The sequence below is a fragment of the Crassostrea angulata genome, chromosome 10 (assembly GCF_025612915.1).
Source record: "Crassostrea angulata isolate pt1a10 chromosome 10, ASM2561291v2, whole genome shotgun sequence".
Taxonomy (NCBI): Eukaryota; Metazoa; Mollusca; class Bivalvia; order Ostreida; family Ostreidae; genus Magallana; species Magallana angulata.
This window is the reverse complement of record NC_069120.1, coordinates 38,551,033-38,572,233: the sequence shown is the minus strand read 5'-3', so window position 1 is coordinate 38,572,233 and position 21,201 is coordinate 38,551,033. Positions and strand designations below refer to the sequence as shown.

General features: G+C 32.8%; 3 protein-coding genes across 4 annotated transcripts; 1 reads left to right on the top strand and 2 right to left on the bottom strand.

The window, feature by feature from the left end:
• Positions 1–1,803: 1,803 nt before the first annotated feature.
• On the bottom strand, positions 1,804–5,754 carry LOC128165443 (uncharacterized). 2 transcript variants are annotated; one of them, XM_052829979.1, is made up of 5 exons: positions 5,718–5,754; positions 4,413–4,555; positions 3,700–3,792; positions 3,116–3,286; positions 1,804–2,357 (listed from the first exon to the last, which is right to left on the bottom strand). In XM_052829979.1, the coding sequence occupies exons 2-5, from the start codon at positions 4,537–4,539 to the stop codon at positions 2,149–2,151; spliced, it is 600 nt and encodes a 199-aa protein (XP_052685939.1). In that variant the 5' UTR covers positions 4,540–4,555; positions 5,718–5,754; the 3' UTR covers positions 1,804–2,148. The 2 variants fall into 2 exon arrangements, with proteins under 2 accessions (XP_052685939.1, XP_052685938.1); XM_052829978.1 differs by lacking the exon at positions 5,718–5,754 and adding an exon at positions 5,592–5,676.
• Positions 5,755–9,861: 4,107 nt separating this feature from the next.
• LOC128165444 (matrix-remodeling-associated protein 7-like) lies at positions 9,862–11,831 on the bottom strand. The gene is made up of 2 exons (XM_052829980.1): positions 11,579–11,831; positions 9,862–11,402 (listed from the first exon to the last, which is right to left on the bottom strand). The coding sequence occupies exons 1-2, from the start codon at positions 11,829–11,831 to the stop codon at positions 11,131–11,133; spliced, it is 525 nt and encodes a 174-aa protein (XP_052685940.1). The 3' UTR covers positions 9,862–11,130.
• LOC128165442 (cytosolic Fe-S cluster assembly factor NUBP2 homolog) lies at positions 11,782–21,198 on the top strand. The gene is made up of 8 exons (XM_052829977.1): positions 11,782–11,900; positions 12,558–12,682; positions 14,945–15,033; positions 15,508–15,617; positions 15,810–15,964; positions 16,583–16,693; positions 16,791–16,860; positions 19,666–21,198. The coding sequence occupies exons 1-8, from the start codon at positions 11,882–11,884 to the stop codon at positions 19,806–19,808; spliced, it is 822 nt and encodes a 273-aa protein (XP_052685937.1). The 5' UTR covers positions 11,782–11,881; the 3' UTR covers positions 19,809–21,198.
• The last annotated feature ends 3 nt before the right edge of the window (positions 21,199–21,201 follow it).

Below are 21,201 nucleotides of genomic sequence, written 5' to 3'. Positions count from 1 at the left end.
TTACAAGAACTATGTATCTAACTTTATTTAGAACCATTTTAAAAGGAGCTTGGACTTTTGGTAGTTGTGTCAAACAACTATTTGACGTAGGCTTGTCTATTTCTTTGCTGGCCATTTAGTCATGGCTCTTTGAAAATAAAACAATTTAGCTGGCTTTTGAGCTAAGACTACGCAATCTGTGTAAATTTCACTTGAAAGTTAAAACCAGCGTCATTTTAACTTGTTTTGATGCAGGTTAACATAAGTTACATCCTGCCGAAAGTCCAAAGTTTTGTTAAAATTGTTCTATGTTAAATCCTTTTTTAACCGATCAACATTGATGCTTGTTTGTGTCCGTAATGTCCTTTCCGATATATTTCATTTTATCAAATAAAGATTAATGTACAACATGACTACTGGTTCCGTTTTTGGTTCTTGATTTTATACTGCACGCCGATGCATCATTTAACTGTAATATCGTACGTTTATACTTTATATTTAATTGATCCTTATTTAAAGGAATACACAGGTAAATGTATGCATTATTTGAATCACTGCATCGTTTGTGTGAATATCTTCGACAACTGTTTACATTAACTTTTATTTAGAAAAATGTCATTGTTTTGATTTTTTATACAGAGTGGTATTTTTTTTAGATATTTTTAATTTTTAAAGTTGAACGTGAGTGAGCGAGCATGCGTGAATGGAAGAATATTTAAAAATCTGCATTGAATTTATTCAATATGTTTCTTTACAGTGAAATAAGATAAAAACAAACAAACAAACAAACAAAAAAAAACCACCAAAACCCGTAACGATAGTAAAGTTAATGTAATAAAAATGCTAAAAAAAATGTCAATTGAACTTTACTGAAAAACGTTAAATATAGAAACTTCATTAATTACATCAAAAATGAATAAAAGTACCACAGACAGTTGATTAGAAAAAAAATATATATTGAAAATGTTTAAAACATAAAGGGATCTTTCAGCCACTAAAATGTTTCAATTAACAGACACCCATGCATACATCTGGATTGTCAACAAATCAACCATCAGATTTGCCTTAATCTTTAAAAAAAAAGAAGATATTTTTGACTATACACTTTTATCTAGTAAAGAAAATATCCAAATATCTTAATTTAGCTATGAAATTTGAACATTTTTCTATATCTTCATACAAAGCTCTTCATTTTTTAGGAGATAGATATAGCTTTAAAATAGGCATCACCATCCAGCTGTCTTAACAGTTTGACCAATGGCGTATCATATTTTAAAAACTGTGAAACGCGCATTGTCTCATTTCGAATACAAGTAAATGTATACCTAGAAACAATGCAGCAATATGTTGAACCAATTTACCAATTCTGTTGACAGGTTGCATGGCACAAAACATCTGCCGCGCATGTCTGGATATCTTTGTAACAACGAGCTCATTTCGTAAGGCTCATATGCGTATGGCATAGTTCAAAAGAATTAGTATTTGTACAGTAGTAACACTTGATTTTCCAATTTATATTCTACGATGTAAAATTGAAACTGGTACAAAATAATTGATTTTTTTAAATCAATGGAAATAATACAGTTTAAATGAAAACAGAGGAAATCAAAGAACTGATAGTACTGAAAAGTGCTAACCCAGCTTCTGTATGTATTTAACAGATATGTATGTAACATTTCAGCTTCTGTTTATTTTCTCATCACTACGTGGCAGCCCCTGCAATGATGTATGTAAGCCCCCCCCCCCCCCCCCCCATTTAATTCATAATACCCCGTACATTAGATTCACAATAGCCGTTACAGTTATGTGACTGTGTTGTGTATCGCATAATTCTTAATTTTCAGATATTTCAAATACAGTTATAGGTAACTTATTATTTGTTTAGAGAGTAAAAGATCAGGTTATATACTCATTTGATGATATGGTATTAAAAAGCAACAGTAACACACATTGTAGATAATAAGACAAGCTGTCCATTACACAGGAACAATTGTGTGACCTAAAAGAATTTTTCAAATCTTGATGGAGTTCCCAAAAATTAGTATTTTAGTCAGGAATGAAGTCTTATTTTGTTTAAGTCAATCTTTTTTCATGATTTCAAAAAATTAAAAAAATTGAATAGAAAATGAAATTTAAAAAACTCCAATTTGTTCTTTATTTTCCAGCATATCATATTGCACAAACAAAAGAAAGTGGAGAAAATACATCCGCCGGAGCGAATACTACGTCACTTCCTATCCCCATTCCCAATGCCAAAGAAGAAGCACTATCAACATAAGTGCCTATATAGGGCAAGGGTTCACCAGCGTCAGTCAACCATGGCGACGAGACGGTCGCCCGTGTACCTTGTATCCATGCGCCACCGACCGACGCTTGCGCTAAAAGAAAACAAAGTATGATGGAAACTTTTGAAGAATGTTAAAAAATCTTGCATTGTGGTGCAATGCAATCTAATTAAAATTAGATCTTTGATCCGCTCCTATTAGATCTAATTTTATTTAGATTGGGTGCATTGCTAAATCAAAGTAGGGATATTGTTTAATGGAGGTGTTCTTTGTACGATTATTGTTTGAGCAATGTCTGAAAATTGTTGATTCAGTTTCAGTCTAAAGAGGAGGTCTCTAGGATGTTATTATAAAATTTTACCCGCTATTTTAGTTATGGAATGTGATATTTCCAGATAAAAGCTGCTCATATTTCACTATATATCATTCGTTTTAAGTAATTATAATTTTTTTAAAGGAAATCGAATTAAATGTATCATTCTAAGAATAAATAATAGTCAGCATCATCTCATTTTTTTTCAAAGAACATTTTTATGTTGCGGATACACTAATCTTAAAATTGAATGCACAGATCCACTCTTCCACGCGTGATTACATTCCCAAAAACGTGCTGTTGTAATCATGAATGTTTTCATGTTGTGGTAAATGATACACATATTATTTTTTTTCCTAAACAATGGACTGTTGATTTCATTGATACCGGTAGTTAAATATAAACAAGAACTTTGCATTTTTCACTGAGTATAAATGGATCATCAGCTATTCTATTGACTCTAATTAAGTTTTTATTTATATTGTGTATCAACTCGAATTTAAAGACAAACTAACCAGTAAAAAACTGTAATTCTTACTTAGTAATGACGCAAGTTCTGTGGCTTCTGCTGCCGAATTTACCAACAAAAGCCGGCCGCCATCGTTGACACACTCTTGTTTAGCATCATCATAGGGCAATCCAGGTTCGTTTTGAATACGATAACATCCCAATAAAGAGTTATACGTATACCCCGGGACTGCGCATGATACTGTTTAAAAAAATGGACTTCAAAATGAGTCTCTGTTTCAAATTAAGAATACTAGTATACTAGTATTGAATTCTCTATTTGTGATACATCCACGTAGCGTAGACCGTATCAATATTGGTTTTGACTTTTATTACTATTAATAACGTAGAGATACTCGGGAATTACATTAATCGATTATTGTTACAGATACCGGTACATAATACGTTAACATTATTTTAGTATAATATTTTGGGATCATATTTGCGCATTTAAAGAATGTTAATCAATGGGACAGTTTAGATTATAATCTTTCAGTTTCATATGATATTGCCTTGATGTTGCTTTGGGGTTTGGAAAAAAAATCACCTCATTTTATTTATCTATACTATTCGTCACGAAACAGAACCTCCTAATACTACATATTATTCACCCACCTTCTGCTGTGTTCTGGTTTCCAGGGAAGTGTAAAACAAGTACCGCCGTCGTAAGCACGGCCAACTCTTCTGGACTGAAGTTGTAGTACCCATCTGAAAAGGAAAATAATCATTGCTGAATTAAGGCTTTTTACAATACATTTTTTTTTTATGAAAGTGTGAATTTGAGTTTTTCGTTCATGTAAATGTTTTTTTAAATAATATGTATTTTTTTTATTCAATATGCTTTAGAAAACAATGATTTCTGTGATGCATGTTCACTTCACTCTGTATAAAATGTTTTTATCAGTTTTACGATATTCATACCGTTTTTGCATATTAGGTTATATGCATATATACTTTATACAATATGTACATTTAAAACCCTCTTTTCAAATCCAGGTGACGAATTCATTTATTTTTAACCTTTGTGAATTAAAAAACGGGATGTGCTGTTAACAAAATCTTCGAACACCTCTCCCCTTAAATCGATGATGTAAACGTTTATTTATTTTATATTCCCAAAACGGGGCGTTGAAAGAAAATAAACTTTAGGCTATATGTAATCAGATAGTTTCCGACAACAAAAATCCACTGGACACACCTCGGCCGATTCGTATCTGATGCAGGTAACGGAATCGGTCGAGGTTTGCCGAATGAACAAAATTTTGTCACAGTCGCGTACAACATTTCTGATGTACTGTATATCTACCATATTAATGTGCTGTACCTACAAACAGACGCCGCTAGTGCAGATCCAACCAATACACTACTTAAAAGGACTCGGTTGTTCGTTGTTGTTGCAATCGTGGTGATCATCAGGTTTGATATCACCAGGGATATAATTAGATATTTCATCATTGCATTGGCTGCTCGTCTACAACATGTTTATTATTATAATAATTCAAAACTCTTACAAAGGTTAAAGATATACCTGTACAAGTCTTTCATAAATTTAAATCAATGAATGCAAAAAAATTTAGCTAACCTTCCATCAGTCGGCATACCTCGGCTGAATCATTATAGGATGAGGTACGTACGTATATTATGTAAACAGTTATTCTTTGTTACAACTTAACAACAATCTAACATTTGGCTCTTTATGACTATAGTCAGGCAAAGTATGTTTTGTTTTGGGGGATTTTAAGTTTGTTTTTTATATAGGTCTTAATGGTTTTTACACTTCTCTAAATATATACCGTTTGTGTTTATTGAAATTAAAGGGTATCAACATGAAAACCTTTCACTCAATTTATCAAGAACTCTTTTTTTTTTAAAGAAAATAGTCAGCACTTTTCTGGCTTTATAAAAAAAGGGTGGGGGGCTCATCCAAAAAATAAAACAACTTGCCGAGCAAAAAAAAAAAGAAAGAAAAAAGAAACTTCCCCAAATCAAGAAAAATCTTAATCAGTGGGTGGGGTGGGGGTGAGGGTTGGGGTTGGGGTTGGTAGCGTAGTATACCTATACATTTATCTTCAATGGCAACTCCAGCAGCTCCATATCGATCTTTGCAGACAAAAATTGCATAGCCCTCGGCAGGTCATAAATTTATCTGTATAGATCTATTCGCTACTTTCAAATTCGCACGAAACACCAAAAAAAAAAAATTATTGTTAAAATAACCATAGAAAAAAAAATCCAAATCCACGAGTCATTGATTTTAATGTTAGTGAAAGACAACTTTGCTAATCATTAATATAAACTTATTTTGTCTCACGATCCCAAGAAAAAAAGAATAAAATATTTAACTTTTTTATGTCTTTGCACCTGTTATGATCCTATGATCACAATTGTATCAGCAAGAAATATTTTTATACTTAAGAAGTCTGTGTCTTTGGACTGATTTGTAAATATGTTTAATTTACATAATTAAGAAAACTTAATTTCACCATAAGCCAAAAAAATATACACACCTAATCTTTTCCTCCAATTCAACAAATCAAAAAGATTGGCCTCACAAGAATGCGTTTATATACATGTAATTATATCCTCTAAATCACTACAGTACCAAAGTCAGAAAGATTAAAAATATCCCTTACCATTCGGGCTTGTATGACCCTTTCAACACCGTCTTAGAAACATCGAAGTGTAGATTAATGTAACACCATGCAATATGTCACTCAGAGATATTGCATTACTTCGCTTTTGCATAAGATCATGTATAGTTGAATATATGTCCATGTAAACGCAAATATCACTACTTTTTTTTTACGTCCCCCAAGGAATTCAGTATCGGTATTTCTTCAACAGAATCAGTCTTAATGGTGGTTTTAATATAGCCAGTATGAAAGCCATAGCGGTTAAACATTTCTCGTTTGTTTTGAAATAAACGCTCTATTTTTGAAACGGAGATTTATTACGTTTCAATTACAAATTATATATTGAAAAACAATTTTTCTTTTCATTCATTAAATTACAACTCACTACTAGAAATGTTGACATTCTAACCAAAAAGAATTTTTTTTTTTTTGATTTATCAAAAAAATTTAATTCGTTCATGCAAAACCTTGTTCCTTTTCTCAAATATCTTGGAAAAGTATTGAACGATTGCTTCATTTTCCTATTTTCTGCCCCCCCCCCCCTCCCCCCCCCCAAAAAAAAGTCTGTAGATATTATGTCAATATGAAACGAGCACGTACGACCTACTACAATTAACATACTTGCTTTTGTCTATAATGTATGTACTCATCAATATTTCGTTATTATAATGTAAACTATAATAAATATAAATCTATGAGAAAACTGCCTTACTGAAATAATGAACTTGAACATGATAAAATCACACCGTGAATGTGAAACATCTACTGAGTGAAATAAGTATGCTCGCCATCAGATTTTTCATGGTACTCGAAAAAAGTTTACCAAAATATAATGGGATTTCAAAATTTCTCCCTCTCAAGATATGATTTCGATATTTGATCCCTTTAAACCCTTTATTATGTAACATGCCTATAATATTTTCATATTTATGAAATAAAATAAAGATCAGCATGTGATATAGCTGCTGGTCTGTAGTTTTTTCAGACCTGGAGCTCAGACCTGCAAATATACATTTGATAATTCTGTTCAGTTGACAGTACCGGTGTGTTCCATTGTAATCTGTAATATATTTCATGGAATCAAACAAACTTGTTTCAGTTAAACTGTCAGGAGAACAGTTTCTCCAGTCATTCGCTTTAATGCTCTACTCCCGATCAGATCCGAATCCCTACATTAAATGCTTCGTCTAGAATAACCATATCTGTTGATGCTTGTGAACTATACAGCTGTATATTTACATTCTTCAATGTCTTTGCCTGTGATAACACTACGTATCGATTTTGAACTATATAACTTATAAAGCCAAATTGAGACGCCAGCAGGGTTTGCTTATTTATACGATGGTTTAAAATTATATAAATATAAGTAATAAGGAATTATTCTTTGAATATTATGAGGTGATAATTTCGGTCGGGTTGTGATCAAATCTATCATAAAGCCTTTCGGGCTTTATTGGATTTGATCACGCCCCGACCGAAATTATCACCTCATAATACTCAAAGAATGATTCCTGATATAGAATCGTGTGTATAAACTTCAAATAGTCAGATACACACAGATTGATTATATTGTTCGCTACCATAAAAATGGAAACCAACAAACTTGCCAACGCACTCCATCCAAAATACCGGTACTGAAGATCGTGTTTTCCACCAAACAACTACACGTACATATACATGAATTTGAATCAGACTGAAACTCCGATATTGATTTTGTCCTGAGAGGTGGATTGGTGCTCTTGGAACCGTCAACGGAAAAAAACCTTGTTCCCGAATGGGGAGAATTAACCATTTTATTGTGTGGCATTGGATGACAGTGGATTATAAAAACGATCAATCAGTATTTCAATATCTTCAAAGCAATTTTTTGTGTATTTGAAACGAACACGTACATATCTTTCATCATGCAGGTTGAAGATTTTCATGCAATATTACATTTTGATTTTCGATTTTTTTTGCTCAATGTATTGTTTTCAATTAAAACAATACGAATTTGGTTCATTGAATAAACGACCTTTATTAACGCAATCTGTTGTTCTATTTCATTGCAAATGATCTTGGACTCATTGGAATATTTTTGATTCAGGTACTTGTATTGGGTAAAATTATTTGTAGCAACAAAGCTCAAAGTTGGGCAAAATTTATAACTGTTTCTCTTGGAAATGCTTATATATTTTATTCTATGGAAAAATTTGGTTGACAAAAATTACATTTGATGTATGCATCTTTAGCACATTTTGGGGTGGTCTTCTATAATGTAAATAAGCCATGGAAGTCGGCTAGTATCAGTTACAATGTACTTTCTAATAATATTTCTTCTGTACTAAATCTCAAATAACTAGAGGACAATATTTGGGTTCTTGGGGAATACATCGTAATTTATTACTTTTACACTAGTTTTCATTTGATTATAAGTCGTGAAGTAATGTTCAGGAATGTTTAAAAAAATCAAAATTTAAATCGTTTAAATTGGCATAACATTTGTCATAAATAATGTTGAAGCCAAATTTCGTCTTCAGTTTGCAATAATATTTATTTAAAAATTACAATGTGGCATTTACAATCGAATTTAACAAGGGGTATAATATTTTCACATCAATCCCTCACCCCCCCCCCCCCAAAAAAAAGAGAAAAAAGGAAGAAAAGTCTTTGCATGATATTAAAATCTCATGATTATTATGCGTTTATATTTATTTTTTTCACTGTTTTTGTCTGTGATAACATTACGAATCGACTTTAAACCCTAAAACCCAATAACATCATAAAACACGAGTGACACAAAATGGGCGTGTCTTAGAGCATTAATTGAAAAACGGTATTGGCTGTGCCGCGTAGTAATACATAGCATGTGCTACATAAAAAAATAGTGGTTTTAAATTCATGTTGTTTTAAAGTGTACAAAATGGAAATAATATAAATATAAGTAATAATGAATCATTCTTTAAATATTATGAGGTGATAATTTCGGTCGGAGCGTGATCAAATCCATCATAAAGCCCGAAGGGTTTTATTGGATTTGACCACGCCCCGACCAATTTATCACCTCATAATACTCTAAGAATGATTCCCTGTTCCTTAAATATGTCCCCGTTTGCTTCTTCATTAACGTTCGGTACAAATTCTATTCAATTACGGATAAATATATAAATGAGGATTGTGAAGACAATCGCAAAACTTAGGCTATCTAAGGGTACACTATAGCTTACACAGAAAAATAATTGACTTGTTTTAAATAAATCTCTTTAACAAAATAAAAATTTGTCGAAGAATTTATCATTGATATTGTCAAATTACCTTCAGAAAAATATTAGAGTAAAATTGTAGCAAGATTTAAAGCTTTCTCAACCACCAAAAAATTTCAATTATCAATATTTCCTGGGCTTACCCAAGCAACTTAATTCCATTTTTGTAAAAAAAAAATAAAAAAAAAAATAAAATAAAATAAAAACCACAGTAACTGTTATATTGAAAGTTGTTTTTGTACACAGTCTGTTCTTTGTAATCTTGCATTAATTACTCAAACGAATCTTGCTTTTCCTTGCTCAAGTTTCTTTCTTTCTTTATCGGGGTTGATAGATTTGAATTGAACCTTTGCTTCAACTATGATACTTAGAGTAACTAAACATTGTTCAGATGGTGACCATCTCAAAGGGTCAAAGTTTATAAGACATGTTGAGGACGTTAAGATAAGAGTTTCAGCAAGGATTTTACCAAGATGTTTTTGATCTTGACCTTTAAATCTGTAAAATTGGTTCAAACACAACCTTTCCTTCCTGCCAGGGTATGGGGAAAATTTGATCCCAACTGAACCTATGGGAGTTAAAATATGCTCCAGGAAAGGATTTTACACAGATGATTTTTGGCATTGAACTTTGATCCATAAAATTGGCTCACGGTCACTGCACAACCTCTTCCGTCAGTATGGTCTAAGTTCGAACCCAACTTAGCCAATGAGAAATACTCTGGACAAATAAAATTGATGAACAGAAAGATCACTTTAGAGCATCTGAAGAGTAAGACCCTAATTATTTTACCTGGGCAAGTCACATTTGGCACATTTTTTCTTCGCCTGATTTTCGAACATGTGCAAAATGAGAGCAACGCTTACACTATATATTATATGTAAATGGAAATAAAAGAAAAATAAAATAGTAATATTTTATTGATAAAAAAAACAAAACAGTAAACAATAACTTTTAACACAAACAAATTTTAAACGGACTGAACTAGAGAAAAAGAAAGATCAAGGACGGAAAAGAACATGATGACTTGAAACAAAATTCTTCTGTTTTAATTGCATAATCAATTCATAACAATGACCGATTTCAACTGGTAAAATCATCAAGGAAAGCCTATATCTGTAACTACATTTATTGTCACTGGTTTATTTGTTGAATTTTGCACCATTATAAATGCTATTCCAACAGCAAGACTATCTTTTATAGTTAAAATTATTCACAAACTTTGCCAATGAAATTTTCCAACACAATTCAATTTCTATGCCATAAAAGTATTAAATGCAAATGAATTTAGCAAATGAGATCATACATGGAATATTGCACAACTTGTCACTTCAAATACATTTAATTAGTATCTTAAGTTTATTAAATAAAGATTATGAACAAAAAATCAATATTCCTTTTCACGAAAATTCTTTTAATTAGTATCTTAATTAAATCAATATTTCATTCTTCAAACAAATGCTTTTTAATCAATGTGTACAGGCAGTGTTTCGAAACACATCATTGCACTAAATTAGAATCTATAAATTAACAAGAATACAAAATTTTTAATTATTCAAAGTTATTATTAATTTTACAAACATAATTTCGGTAAAGAACCTGTTTCTATACCTGTCTTCCATGTAATGCCTTAACATGTATGAAGCAGCCTAAGATAACATTAAAGCCAAACAAACTATAGATAAAATACCATAGTTACAACACATTAGCACAAAACATATACAACAATTAAATATTGTCTATTCATTTCATTTTTTTAAATAACAGTTTTGTTACAATCTAAACAACAACAAATATTGGAATGTAATAGTTTTAAAAAATATTCTGAGCAAAAGGGATGTTTTATTATAATCTAGAATTTGTTCTTTAACAAATAAGAATACCAATAAATACAGGCTTTGAAAACTTTTACATTGTATGGTGGAGATAAAACAAATTTTTAAATTTCATTGAAGTACAAAAATTAATGTAAATCATTTTTTAAATTTCATTGAAGTACAAAAATTAAAATTCCTGATTATAAAAAAAAATGATCACACATAGTTTTTTATGCCATTAAAACAGTAACCAAATGTCACATTAAAAACAGATTTTTTGAGATTCTGAAAATGTCACGCTATGAACTACAACTATAAAAAAAAAATTTGGTTAAAAAGACACAGAAGGCAGAACTATGCATACAGTTTCATTTGACTCTGAACATCATCCAGGCTACTGATTCCGAACCTCTCACTGTCTGTCTTCATCATCTCGAATATTGACTGCAGTTGTTTCCTCTGAACCTCTCTCTCCTCTTCTATTTGTTCTTCTGTCAGTTCTTTGTTGAATTTCTTGGCTGTTACTCGCTGCTTGGCCTTTTTCACTTCACTTTGTATGTGTTCACAGTAAGTCATAGGGTCAACTTCTGGCTGGAGATTTGGTGGATATACTGGACCATCTCCACCTAAAAAAGATTCACAAAATCATGGTTTTGCTTGTAAGTACAAATAATTAAATTCTCCAGTCCATTATCATCTTAAAAAGTCATATAAATAATATCAATTAAAGACACGACGGATGGATGGAGAGGAGAGAGAGAGAGAGGGGAGAGAGAGAGGAGAGAGAGAGAGAGTGTTTTACCTCCAGGGTTATCTTCATTGTTTGTACTATCACAATCCATCTTTTGCTGCTGTTGGGTTTTTGCTGGCCGTTCAGATCGAGGCTCTGGGTGCCGATTGTTTTGCAATTTTTTGTAAGTAAACACAACTGAAAAAATGAGAACTAAAGCAGTAAATCCCAGTGACAAGGGGTAAAAGTAAGGAGACGATTTCGATATTAGCTGCTCCATTTTCGTGCAACCGATGAACCCAACCGATTCCGATTCCACTGACATAGAAGCGTCTTTCTCACCTAGACACAAGCTTGTTATTGATAAAGACAACAATGTCTGCGCCCATGAGTGGTAAGTGGTTGTAACTTTTCTATCGATCTTAGTGTTCATTTATCGGGAAAATCCAATTTTATTGGTTAAGGAATTTTATTTATGAAATTGACTTTCTTTATGAAAAACTTTTAAACAGTGACAACAAACGAAATTTGTGTATTTTTACGAAGTTTCTAGTTTGTACTCCGCCTTTAAAAACTAAAACCAGAGACATAAATATCTCTGCTAAAACACACTGATACATTAGGCCTAACAGTAAAACAGTGACGCAAAAAATTCAAGTAAGAATACACTTTCTAAATTGTTTTGAATATGATAATGATACTTTTCATAACATGTTGCACAACACAATGTCTATAAAAAGACAGGCTATAATTAATATGGCTTAGGGTACACACTAATGAGCAATACAGCAACACTTGTTTACTGGTTTCTATGTAATAATGTTTGACCAGATATTGACGTTACATGTTTAGATATATTGACTGCCCCTTACTTGTCACCATAGTACAGTGATTGTACCCATAGTTTATGACCATTGTCACCAATTTCATTGATTGGTTTGTGCTTGTAATGGGCAGGTGTCCATTACCACAGGTGAATAGTACAACATACTGATACATGTTATAGGATGAGAGATGCCTCAGTAATGATATCTATTAATTGATTTCTTAGATATTAACGTGGACCATTTGTCTGCTGTTCGTCATGTCATTCTGGTTATGTCTGGAAAGGGAGGTGTTGGAAAAAGCACAGTGGCTACGCAAATAGCTCTTGGACTAAGGCATGCTGGGAAAAAGGTGAATCAATCAAGAAGAAGAACTTCTAATTTGCATGAAATCCCATTTCATTTCTATCCATGAAAAACAATGCCAAAGTAAAAAAAAAAAAAAAGATTTACTTTTTATCGAGGGAAAATTCACTAAAGATTGTAATTACATTGTACAGGGATATATACATACAAGGATGTTTAGAGGGTGATTACAGACCAATAGTTCTTTTTTATATCTAAATGCAAATCTAATATTCTTTATTTTTAAAAAGTAGCGTTGCCGTTCTAATTTTTGCACTTGCTTTATTAAAAAATTAACATAAACAGATTCGAAATGTGAATTATATAGATTAATGTTAAATTTGACAGCTTTTCTAGGAACTGTCAGAACTTTGGTTTTTAACTGGGTTTTCCAACGGAAAAATCCGGTTATTAAAATGGTGAAAATGGCGGGCGGGCGAATGGGCAGGCGGGCGGCTGCCAAAAGGGTACCCTCATTGTACGGATAACTCCTCCTACAGTTTTCAAGATAGGAAGTTGTTCTTTTGCAGATCAATTGTACATATATCAGAGGTGTGCATATTGCTAGGATTTTGATTTCCAATATATTATCGAAAAAATACTAGCTTTTGAACTTAGTCTTTTTTTGCCAAATGTATACAGGGAACCGTCATTGTACGGATAACTCCTCCTACAGTTCTCAAGATAGGAATTTGTTCTTTTGCAGATCAATTGTACATATATCAGAGGTGTGCATATTGCTAGGATTTTGATTTCCGATAAATTATGAAAAGAATACTAGCTTTTGAACTTAGTCATTTTTTGGCAAAATGTTTCATATAGGGTACCCTCATTGTACGGATAACTCCTCCTACAGTTCTCAAGATAGGAATTTGTTCTTTTGCAGATCAATTGTACATATATCCGAGGTGTGCATATTGCTAGGATTTTAATTTCTGATAATTTATCGAAAAAATACTAGCTTTTGAACTTAGTCATTTTTTGGCAAAATATTGCATATAGGGTACCCTCATTGTACTGATAACTCCTCCTACAGTTCTCAAGATAGGAAGTTGTTCTTTTGCAGATCAATTGTACATATATCAGAGGTGTGCATATTGCTAGGATTTTGATTTCCAATATATTATCGAAAAAATACTAGCTTTTGAACTTAGTCATTTTTTGGCAAAATATTGCATATAGGGTACCCTCATTGTACTGATAACTCCTCCTACAGTTCTCAAGATAGGAAGTTGTTCTTTTGCAGATCAATTGTACATATATCAGAGGTGTGCATATTGCTAGGATTTTGATTTCCAATATATTATCGAAAAAATACTAGCTTTTGAACTTAGTCTTTTTTTGCCAAATGTATACAGGGAACCGTCATTGTACGGATAACTCCTCCTACAGTTCTCAAGATAGGAATTTGTTCTTTTGCAGATCAATTGTACATATATCAGAGGTGTGCATATTGCTAGGATTTTGATTTCCGATAAATTATGAAAAAAATACTAGCTTTTGAACTTAGTCATTTTTTGGCAAAATGTTTCATATAGGGTACCCTCATTGTACGGATAACTCCTCCTACAGTTCTCAAGATAGGAATTTGTTCTTTTGCAGATCAATTGTACATATATCAGAGGTGTGCATATTGCTAGGATTTTAATTTCTGATAATTTATCGAAAAAATACCAGCTTTTGAACTTAGTCATTTTTTGGCAAAATATTGCATATAGGGTACCCTCATTGTACGGATAACTCCTCCTACAGTTCTCAAGATAGGAAGTTGTTCTTTTGCAGATCAATTGTACATATATCAGAGGTGTGCATATTGCTAGGATTTTGATTTCCGATAAATTATGAAAAAAATACTAGCTTTTGAACTTAGTCATTTTTTGGCAAAATATTGCATATAGGGTACCCTCATTGTACTGATAACTCCTCCTACAGTTCTCAAGATAGGAAGTTGTTCTTTTGCAGATCAATTGTACATATATCAGAGGTGTGCATATTGCTAGGATTTTGATTTCCGATAATTTATGAAAAAAATACTAGCTTTTGAACTTAGTCATTTTTTGGCAAAATGTTGCATATACATGTAGGGTACTCCATTTCACTGGATAAGGGTTGACATGGATTATGGATACAGTTTACATAAAAGAAAACCCGGTTTGCTGTCACATTGACAGCTTTTCACTTGTTTAAATTCATGAACAGAAAAATGTTTGTGAAGTTTACCAAAAAAATTTAGTTTTACATGTATTATTGATTTTTTTTCTGTGGACAGGTTGGCTTGCTTGATGTAGACCTGTGTGGTCCCAGCATTCCACGGATGTTTAACGTCCATCAGCAGGACATACATCAGTGCTCAGAAGGGTAGGGTCATTACAGTAAAGCATGGTTACAGAGAACACACTTAAAGTGATGCTCACAATTAAGTCACTTTTATTCCCCTTATCTTTAAAATTTTATTGAAAAATTACTTTTTTTTGATAGGGAATTTAATAAGTTTGATGATATTCACAGGGCTTTGCAATAACCTTTTTGACTACAATATGGTTAAATGAATAAACTTTCATTATACCAATATTGGAAGCAAAAAAATTAAATTGAGTAATATTTGAAATACACAGACATTATTTTTGCCCACATAAAAGTAATTTTAATACATGTATTACTAAATGAGTAGATAAAAGATGCTGCTCTTTGTACTTTTGGGGGGGAGGGGTTCAACATGTAAATTGTAGATTTGTCGTAAATGGTACTTACACCATTCCAAAATGAAGACGAAAAACTTAAAAAATGAAAAAAACCCTTCAAATTAAGTACATGAATTGTTTTATGTTTCAGATGGCTACCAGTATTTGTAGATAAAGAGCAGAAACTGGCTCTAATGTCAATTGGGTTTCTGGTGGAAAATGAACAAGATGCCATCATTTGGAGAGGTCCAAAGAAAACAGGTATATAACATCTATACTATACCACATATCAGAGGAGCTTAGCTTTTAATTGATTATTTCCTTTAACAAAATTGTCAAAAAAAAGTTTCATATCTAACGTAAATTAGCAAACACAGATTTTGAAACTTCATAAACTAGTAAAACTACAATTGAAGAAGCATACAAATTCCATCAATTGGTTTTATTTTACAGCAATGATCAAACAGTTTTTGAAGGATGTTGTGTGGCGAGACTTGGACTACCTGATTATAGACACACCCCCGGGAACGACAGATGAGCACATCAGTGCCATAGAGAATCTGAAGGCCTACAATCCTGATGGTGCCATTCTGGTCACAACTCCACAGGTAAAATCTGGGACTTGGATCACTATAACACCAGCCATTCTGATCTATGTTAATTAATGCTAGAAATACCGTTAGTACAGCCATGAACACTGCTGTTGGAGTACAATAAAGATATTACATTTGGCTGTGTATTTTACTGTGGAATCATTAGAATTCGTGGTGGCTCAATTTTCGTGGTATTCGTGGGTAGCTCTCCCCACCGAATTTACATCCTCAACGAAAATAAATTTTGAAAGAGTTTGTTATCTTATTGAAACTGAAAACCGACGCATCCACGAAATTACATCCCCATGAACAAGCAAAAAACTCGCAATCCACGAAAATTGGCCCCCACAAATTTAAATGATTCCACAGTATTCTAACGAATTGGCGGTATATATGAATGAATAGATTTAGAAATGTGCTAAATTAGATCTGTGCTAACTCGATCAATTTCCACCTAATATTGAACACACTTAATAATCAATGAATTAATGATCATCTAGTACATGTATGACCCAGAACAAAAATGACTCAAACAAATCATAATGGATAAACTTTATTACAGTATCGTTGTTGAAAACAGAGTATTTATCATTTGATTTTGTGTTGATTTATTTGGGGTAAATTTCTTTGTAGGCGGTGTCAGTGGGAGACGTGAAAAGGGAGATAACTTTCTGTAGAAAGACCCACATTCCTGTTATTGGACTCATTGAGAACATGAGTGGATTTGTCTGTCCGAACTGTACTGTAAGGGCAGCTCTGAGTATTTTCAATCAAAAATTTCATTAAATTGTAAGTTGTAAATGCATTTGTCATTTAAACATGGATTCTTTTTTTACTCTAGGAATGTACAAATGTGTTTTCTAAAGGAGGGGGTCAGGCACTCGCGAAAGAATACCATGTACCGTTTTTAGGTGAGTCATGGAGTTTTGAAACAAAATCTATTCACATTGGCAGATTTTATATGAGGTTTGTAAATGTAGAGTCAGGAAAGTAATTGCTTTTAATAAATGCATACTACTATAGAAAAAGATTGAATCTGAATAGGCGTTAACATGTTGGAGGTTTTCTTAGTTTGCATATAGTCTTCATAAAGATTGAGCTTGTATGCATTTTTCATGTAAACATACACTTTTTAGCTCACCTGAACCGAAGGTTCAAGTGAGCTTTTCTGATCACCCGTTGTCCGTCGTCCGTCCGTCCGTCCGTCTGTCCGTCTGTCTGTCTGTCTGTCTGTCTGTCTGTCCGTCCGTCCATCTGTAAACTTTTCACATTTTCAACTTCTTCTCAAAAACCACTGGGCCAAATTTAACCAAATTTAGTACAAAGCATCCTTATGGAAAGGGGATTATAAATTGTTAAAATAAAGGGCACAGCCCTTTTCAAAAGGGAGATAAATGCGAAACAGTAAGTATAGGGTGCATGTCTTTAAAAATCTTCTTCTCAAGAACCACTGCACCAGAAATGCCAATATTTACACAAAAGCTTGTATATATAGTGAAGATTCTAAATTGTAAAAATTGTGACCCTCAGACCAAAACTGGGGCCCCAGGCGGGGTTCAAAGTTTAACATAGAAATACATAGGAAAATGTTTAAAAAATCTTCTTCTCAAGAACCACTGCACCAGAAATGCCAATATTTACACAAAAGCTTGTATATATAGTGAAGATTCTAAATTGTTAAAATCGTGACCCTCGGACCAAAACTGGGGCCCCAGGCGGGGTTCAAAGTTTAACATAGAACTACATATGGAAAATGTTTAAAAAATCTTCTTCTCAAGAACCACTGCACCAGAAATGCCAATGTTTACACAAAAAACTTGTATATATAGTGAAGATTCTAAATTGTAAAAATCATGACCCTCGGACCAAAACTGGGGCCCCAGGCGGGGTTCAAAGTTTAACATAGAAATACATAGGAAAATGTTTAAAAAATCTTCTTCTCAAGAACCACTGCACCAGAAATGCCAATATTTACACAAAAGCTTGTATATATTGTGAAGATTCTAAATTGTAAAAATCGTGACCCTTGGACCAAAACTGGGGCCCCAGGCGGGGTTCAAAGTTTAACATAGAAATACATAGGAAAATGTTTAAAAAATCTTCTTCTCAAGAACCACTGCTCCAGAAATGCCAATATTTACACAAAAGCTTGAATGTATAATGAAGATTCTAAATTGTAAAAATCGTGACCCTCAGACCAAAACTGGGGCCCCAGGCGGGGTTCAAAGTTTAACATAGAACTACATATGAAAAATGTTTAAAAATTTTCTTCTCAAGAACCACTTCACCAAAAATGCCAATACATACACAAAAGGTTGTATATATAGTGAAGATTGTAAAAATCGTGACCCCGGAACAAAAATTGGGGCCCCAGTAGGGGTTTAGATTTTAACATATATAGGAAAATGTTTTAAAATCTTCTTCTCAAGAACTATAGTGCAACTGTTTTGGATATTACTATGCATACATGTACATCCTTAAATAATGTAGATTCAAAAAATTGTAACTCCCGGACAATTGATGGGCACCAAGAGGGGTTCAAAATTTAAACATTTTAAAAAACATAAAGGAAAAGTTTCAAAATTTTCTTCTCAAGAACTACAATGTTTTAGTTTGTGGAATTTCTATGCATGCATCCTTCGCTTATGTAGATTCCTAATTGGTAAAATCGTGACCCCAGACCAATACTGGGGCCCCAAGATGGGGTCAAAGTTTATTATAGAAATATAAAAGTAACATGTTAAAAAATCTTCTTCTCGAGAACTACAATGCTTCAATTTGTGAGATTACTATCATGCATACAACCTGGATAATGAAGGTTCGACAGTTTTAAAATAGTGACCCTTGGACTAATACTAGGGACCCAAGATGGGTTTAAAGTTAAATGTAGAAGTACCGGTATATATGGAAAATGTTTAAAAATCTTCTTTTCGAGAACTACAATGCATCAATTTGTCAGATAACTACGTAAGCACCCTCAAATAGTGTAGATTCGAAATTAAAAAAGCCGTGACCTCAATCTAATACTGGGGCCCCAAGAGGTGTTCAAAGTTTAAATTAGCATAGAAATATAGAGGGAAAATGTTGAAAAATCTTTTTCTAGGGAACTATAATGCTTCAGCTTGTGAGATAACTATGCAAGCATCCTTAAATAATGTAGATTCCAAATAATTAAAACTTTAGCACTGGACTAATACTGTGGCCCCAAGAGGGGTTCAAAGTTTAACATAGAAAAATATATTGAAAATGTTTTTAAAAAGTTTTTCTCGAGAACTATAATGCTACAGTTTGTGAGATTACTTTGCAAGGATCCTCAAATTGTGTAAACTCTAATGTAGTGGAACCAAGAGTTATCTTTCTTGATGTTCTGTATAGTCTGAGAGTTATTCCTCTTGAAGTGGAACTCTTCTCTTCTTTTTCAGGTTGTGTACGTGCGGTCCCACCGCAGTGCTACACATTTTAATTCCTATGTTACTATTTATGTTGTTAAAGCCAACCATAAACCTCGGACCATAACTGGGTCCCCAGAAAGGGGTTCAATGTTTAAAATAGAAAAAGCATATGCTATGAAATGTAATGTTACAAGGAACTGCTGTTCAGGTGAGCGATGTGGCCCATGGGCCTCTTGTTCCTCTGCTATTTGAACACCAAATTGTATTTTAATTATTGAAATTTCTCTCATCAGTTATGATATTTTCTGTACTTCGTGCTTACAGGGTGCATTCCCCTTGACCCAGAGCTCTCCAAGAGTTGCGACGAAGGTAAAGATTTCGTGGAGCATTACGAGGGCTCCCCCACTCTACAAGCCATACAGAAGGTGGTGGACAGACTTGTCAAAATCGACAGAGACCTACCCTGAAGGGGAAAACTCCAGGGATCACAGTAACCAGCTGATTAAAGAATCAAACTGCTCAATGAATAAAACTGTCCATTCAATGATATTACTTTTGTCTGGTTGAATGGCAGGATGATATTTTAAACAACGCTGCATTGCAGTTTCAACTTTTTGGGAGCTCGCACAGAGAAGCTGAAGTTGCCAACATCCCAGAATCCAATAATTTGTTTTTTTCCGGATAGGAGATAAATATGTGTACCGGTATTTCTATATAGGATAATGATTTACATTTTACATTTCTACGATATTAGATGAACATTTATTAGTATTATAAATATTTTGTAGAAATTTTGATTTTTTAGAATATCCCATTGAGGCTGTTTGTATAAAAGAGATTTAAGAGCAAATTAAACATGTTCTTGTATATACATTTACTGCATATAATGTGTAAACTCAGTTTGCTGCTTCAAATTTTCATTACCTTTATCTTATTCTTTATAAGTACATGTATTCTGTTGTACTATAAATTCTTTTAAATATAAACATAAACTTTAAAACTGTAGGTTGAATAAGAGGGTATGTTGTGCCATACACAAAGCTATATATTTAGATTTACATGTATTACCATTTGTTTACATTTAATCAATTATGTATCCATACATTTTACATCACAATCATGACTGTAAAATCTTGTAAAATGATATTTGTTTGCTATTTGTACATGAATATGTATTAAAATACCCCAAATATCTTAAACCAAGCAATTACCAGTATTACTGCTTTTTTTTTTTCACTTAGTAGAGAGTGATACAATGTACACTTTCCATCACTGTGCTATAGATTTTGTAAATGTACTTTATAAGTTAAACAAACTGATTCTAGAGAATACCATGTTTTCCAGGCAAGCATTTTGAAAACTATTGCAGAATCATAAATTTTGTGGGGGCCAATTTCGTGGATTACTTAAATTTTATAGGTTCGTGGGGACATAGTTTCATGAATTCTCCTATACCTACCAAAGGAAATATGACTTTATTACCCTAATTCATTAATTCATGGAGGATGTTCATCTGTGGATGAGAGTTACCAAAGAATTCCACAAAAATTGAGCCACCACAAAATCTAATGATTCCACAGTAATATTCTTGTGTAATGGAATCAGAATTAAGTACATATTTTACTGACCAGAATGAAAAGAGAGATTCACAACTTGTAAAAATAGCTTTAATTCATCTTTTTATAATGAACAAAAACCTCATGTTTCAGAGAGGAACTACTTTCTTTCTAATTCCTTTTTCATGATTTTAATTGTCATACTATGTAACGTGCATTGGCATACAAAATGTATCAATAAAAGCATACAAAATGTATACATGAAGGCAAAATCTTTAGAATAAAAGGATTTTCATAAAAATTG

What these genes read in the sequence shown, in the direction of transcription:
- LOC128165443 (XM_052829979.1), bottom strand. Translation starts at nt 4,539, where the DNA reads ATGATGAAATATCTAATTATATCCCTGGTGATATCAAACCTGATGATC. An exon ending in TGCACTAGCGGCGTCTGTTT is followed by an intron (nt 3,793 to 4,412) that starts GTAGGTACAGCA and finishes TTTCCTTTTCAG; the next exon opens with ATGGGTACTACAACTTCAGT. An exon ending in AAACCAGAACACAGCAGAAG is followed by an intron (nt 3,287 to 3,699) that starts GTGGGTGAATAA and finishes TTTTTTAAACAG; the next exon opens with TATCATGCGCAGTCCCGGGG.
- LOC128165444 (XM_052829980.1), bottom strand. Translation starts at nt 11,831, where the DNA reads ATGTCAGTGGAATCGGAATCGGTTGGGTTCATCGGTTGCACGAAAATG. An exon ending in CAATGAAGATAACCCTGGAG is followed by an intron (nt 11,403 to 11,578) that starts GTAAAACACTCT and finishes AATCTTTTTTAG; the next exon opens with GTGGAGATGGTCCAGTATAT.
- LOC128165442 (XM_052829977.1), top strand. An exon ending in GAGAGGTCCAAAGAAAACAG is followed by an intron (nt 15,618 to 15,809) that starts GTATATAACATC and finishes TTTATTTTACAG; the next exon opens with CAATGATCAAACAGTTTTTG. An exon ending in ATACCATGTACCGTTTTTAG is followed by an intron (nt 16,861 to 19,665) that starts GTGAGTCATGGA and finishes TCGTGCTTACAG; the next exon opens with GGTGCATTCCCCTTGACCCA.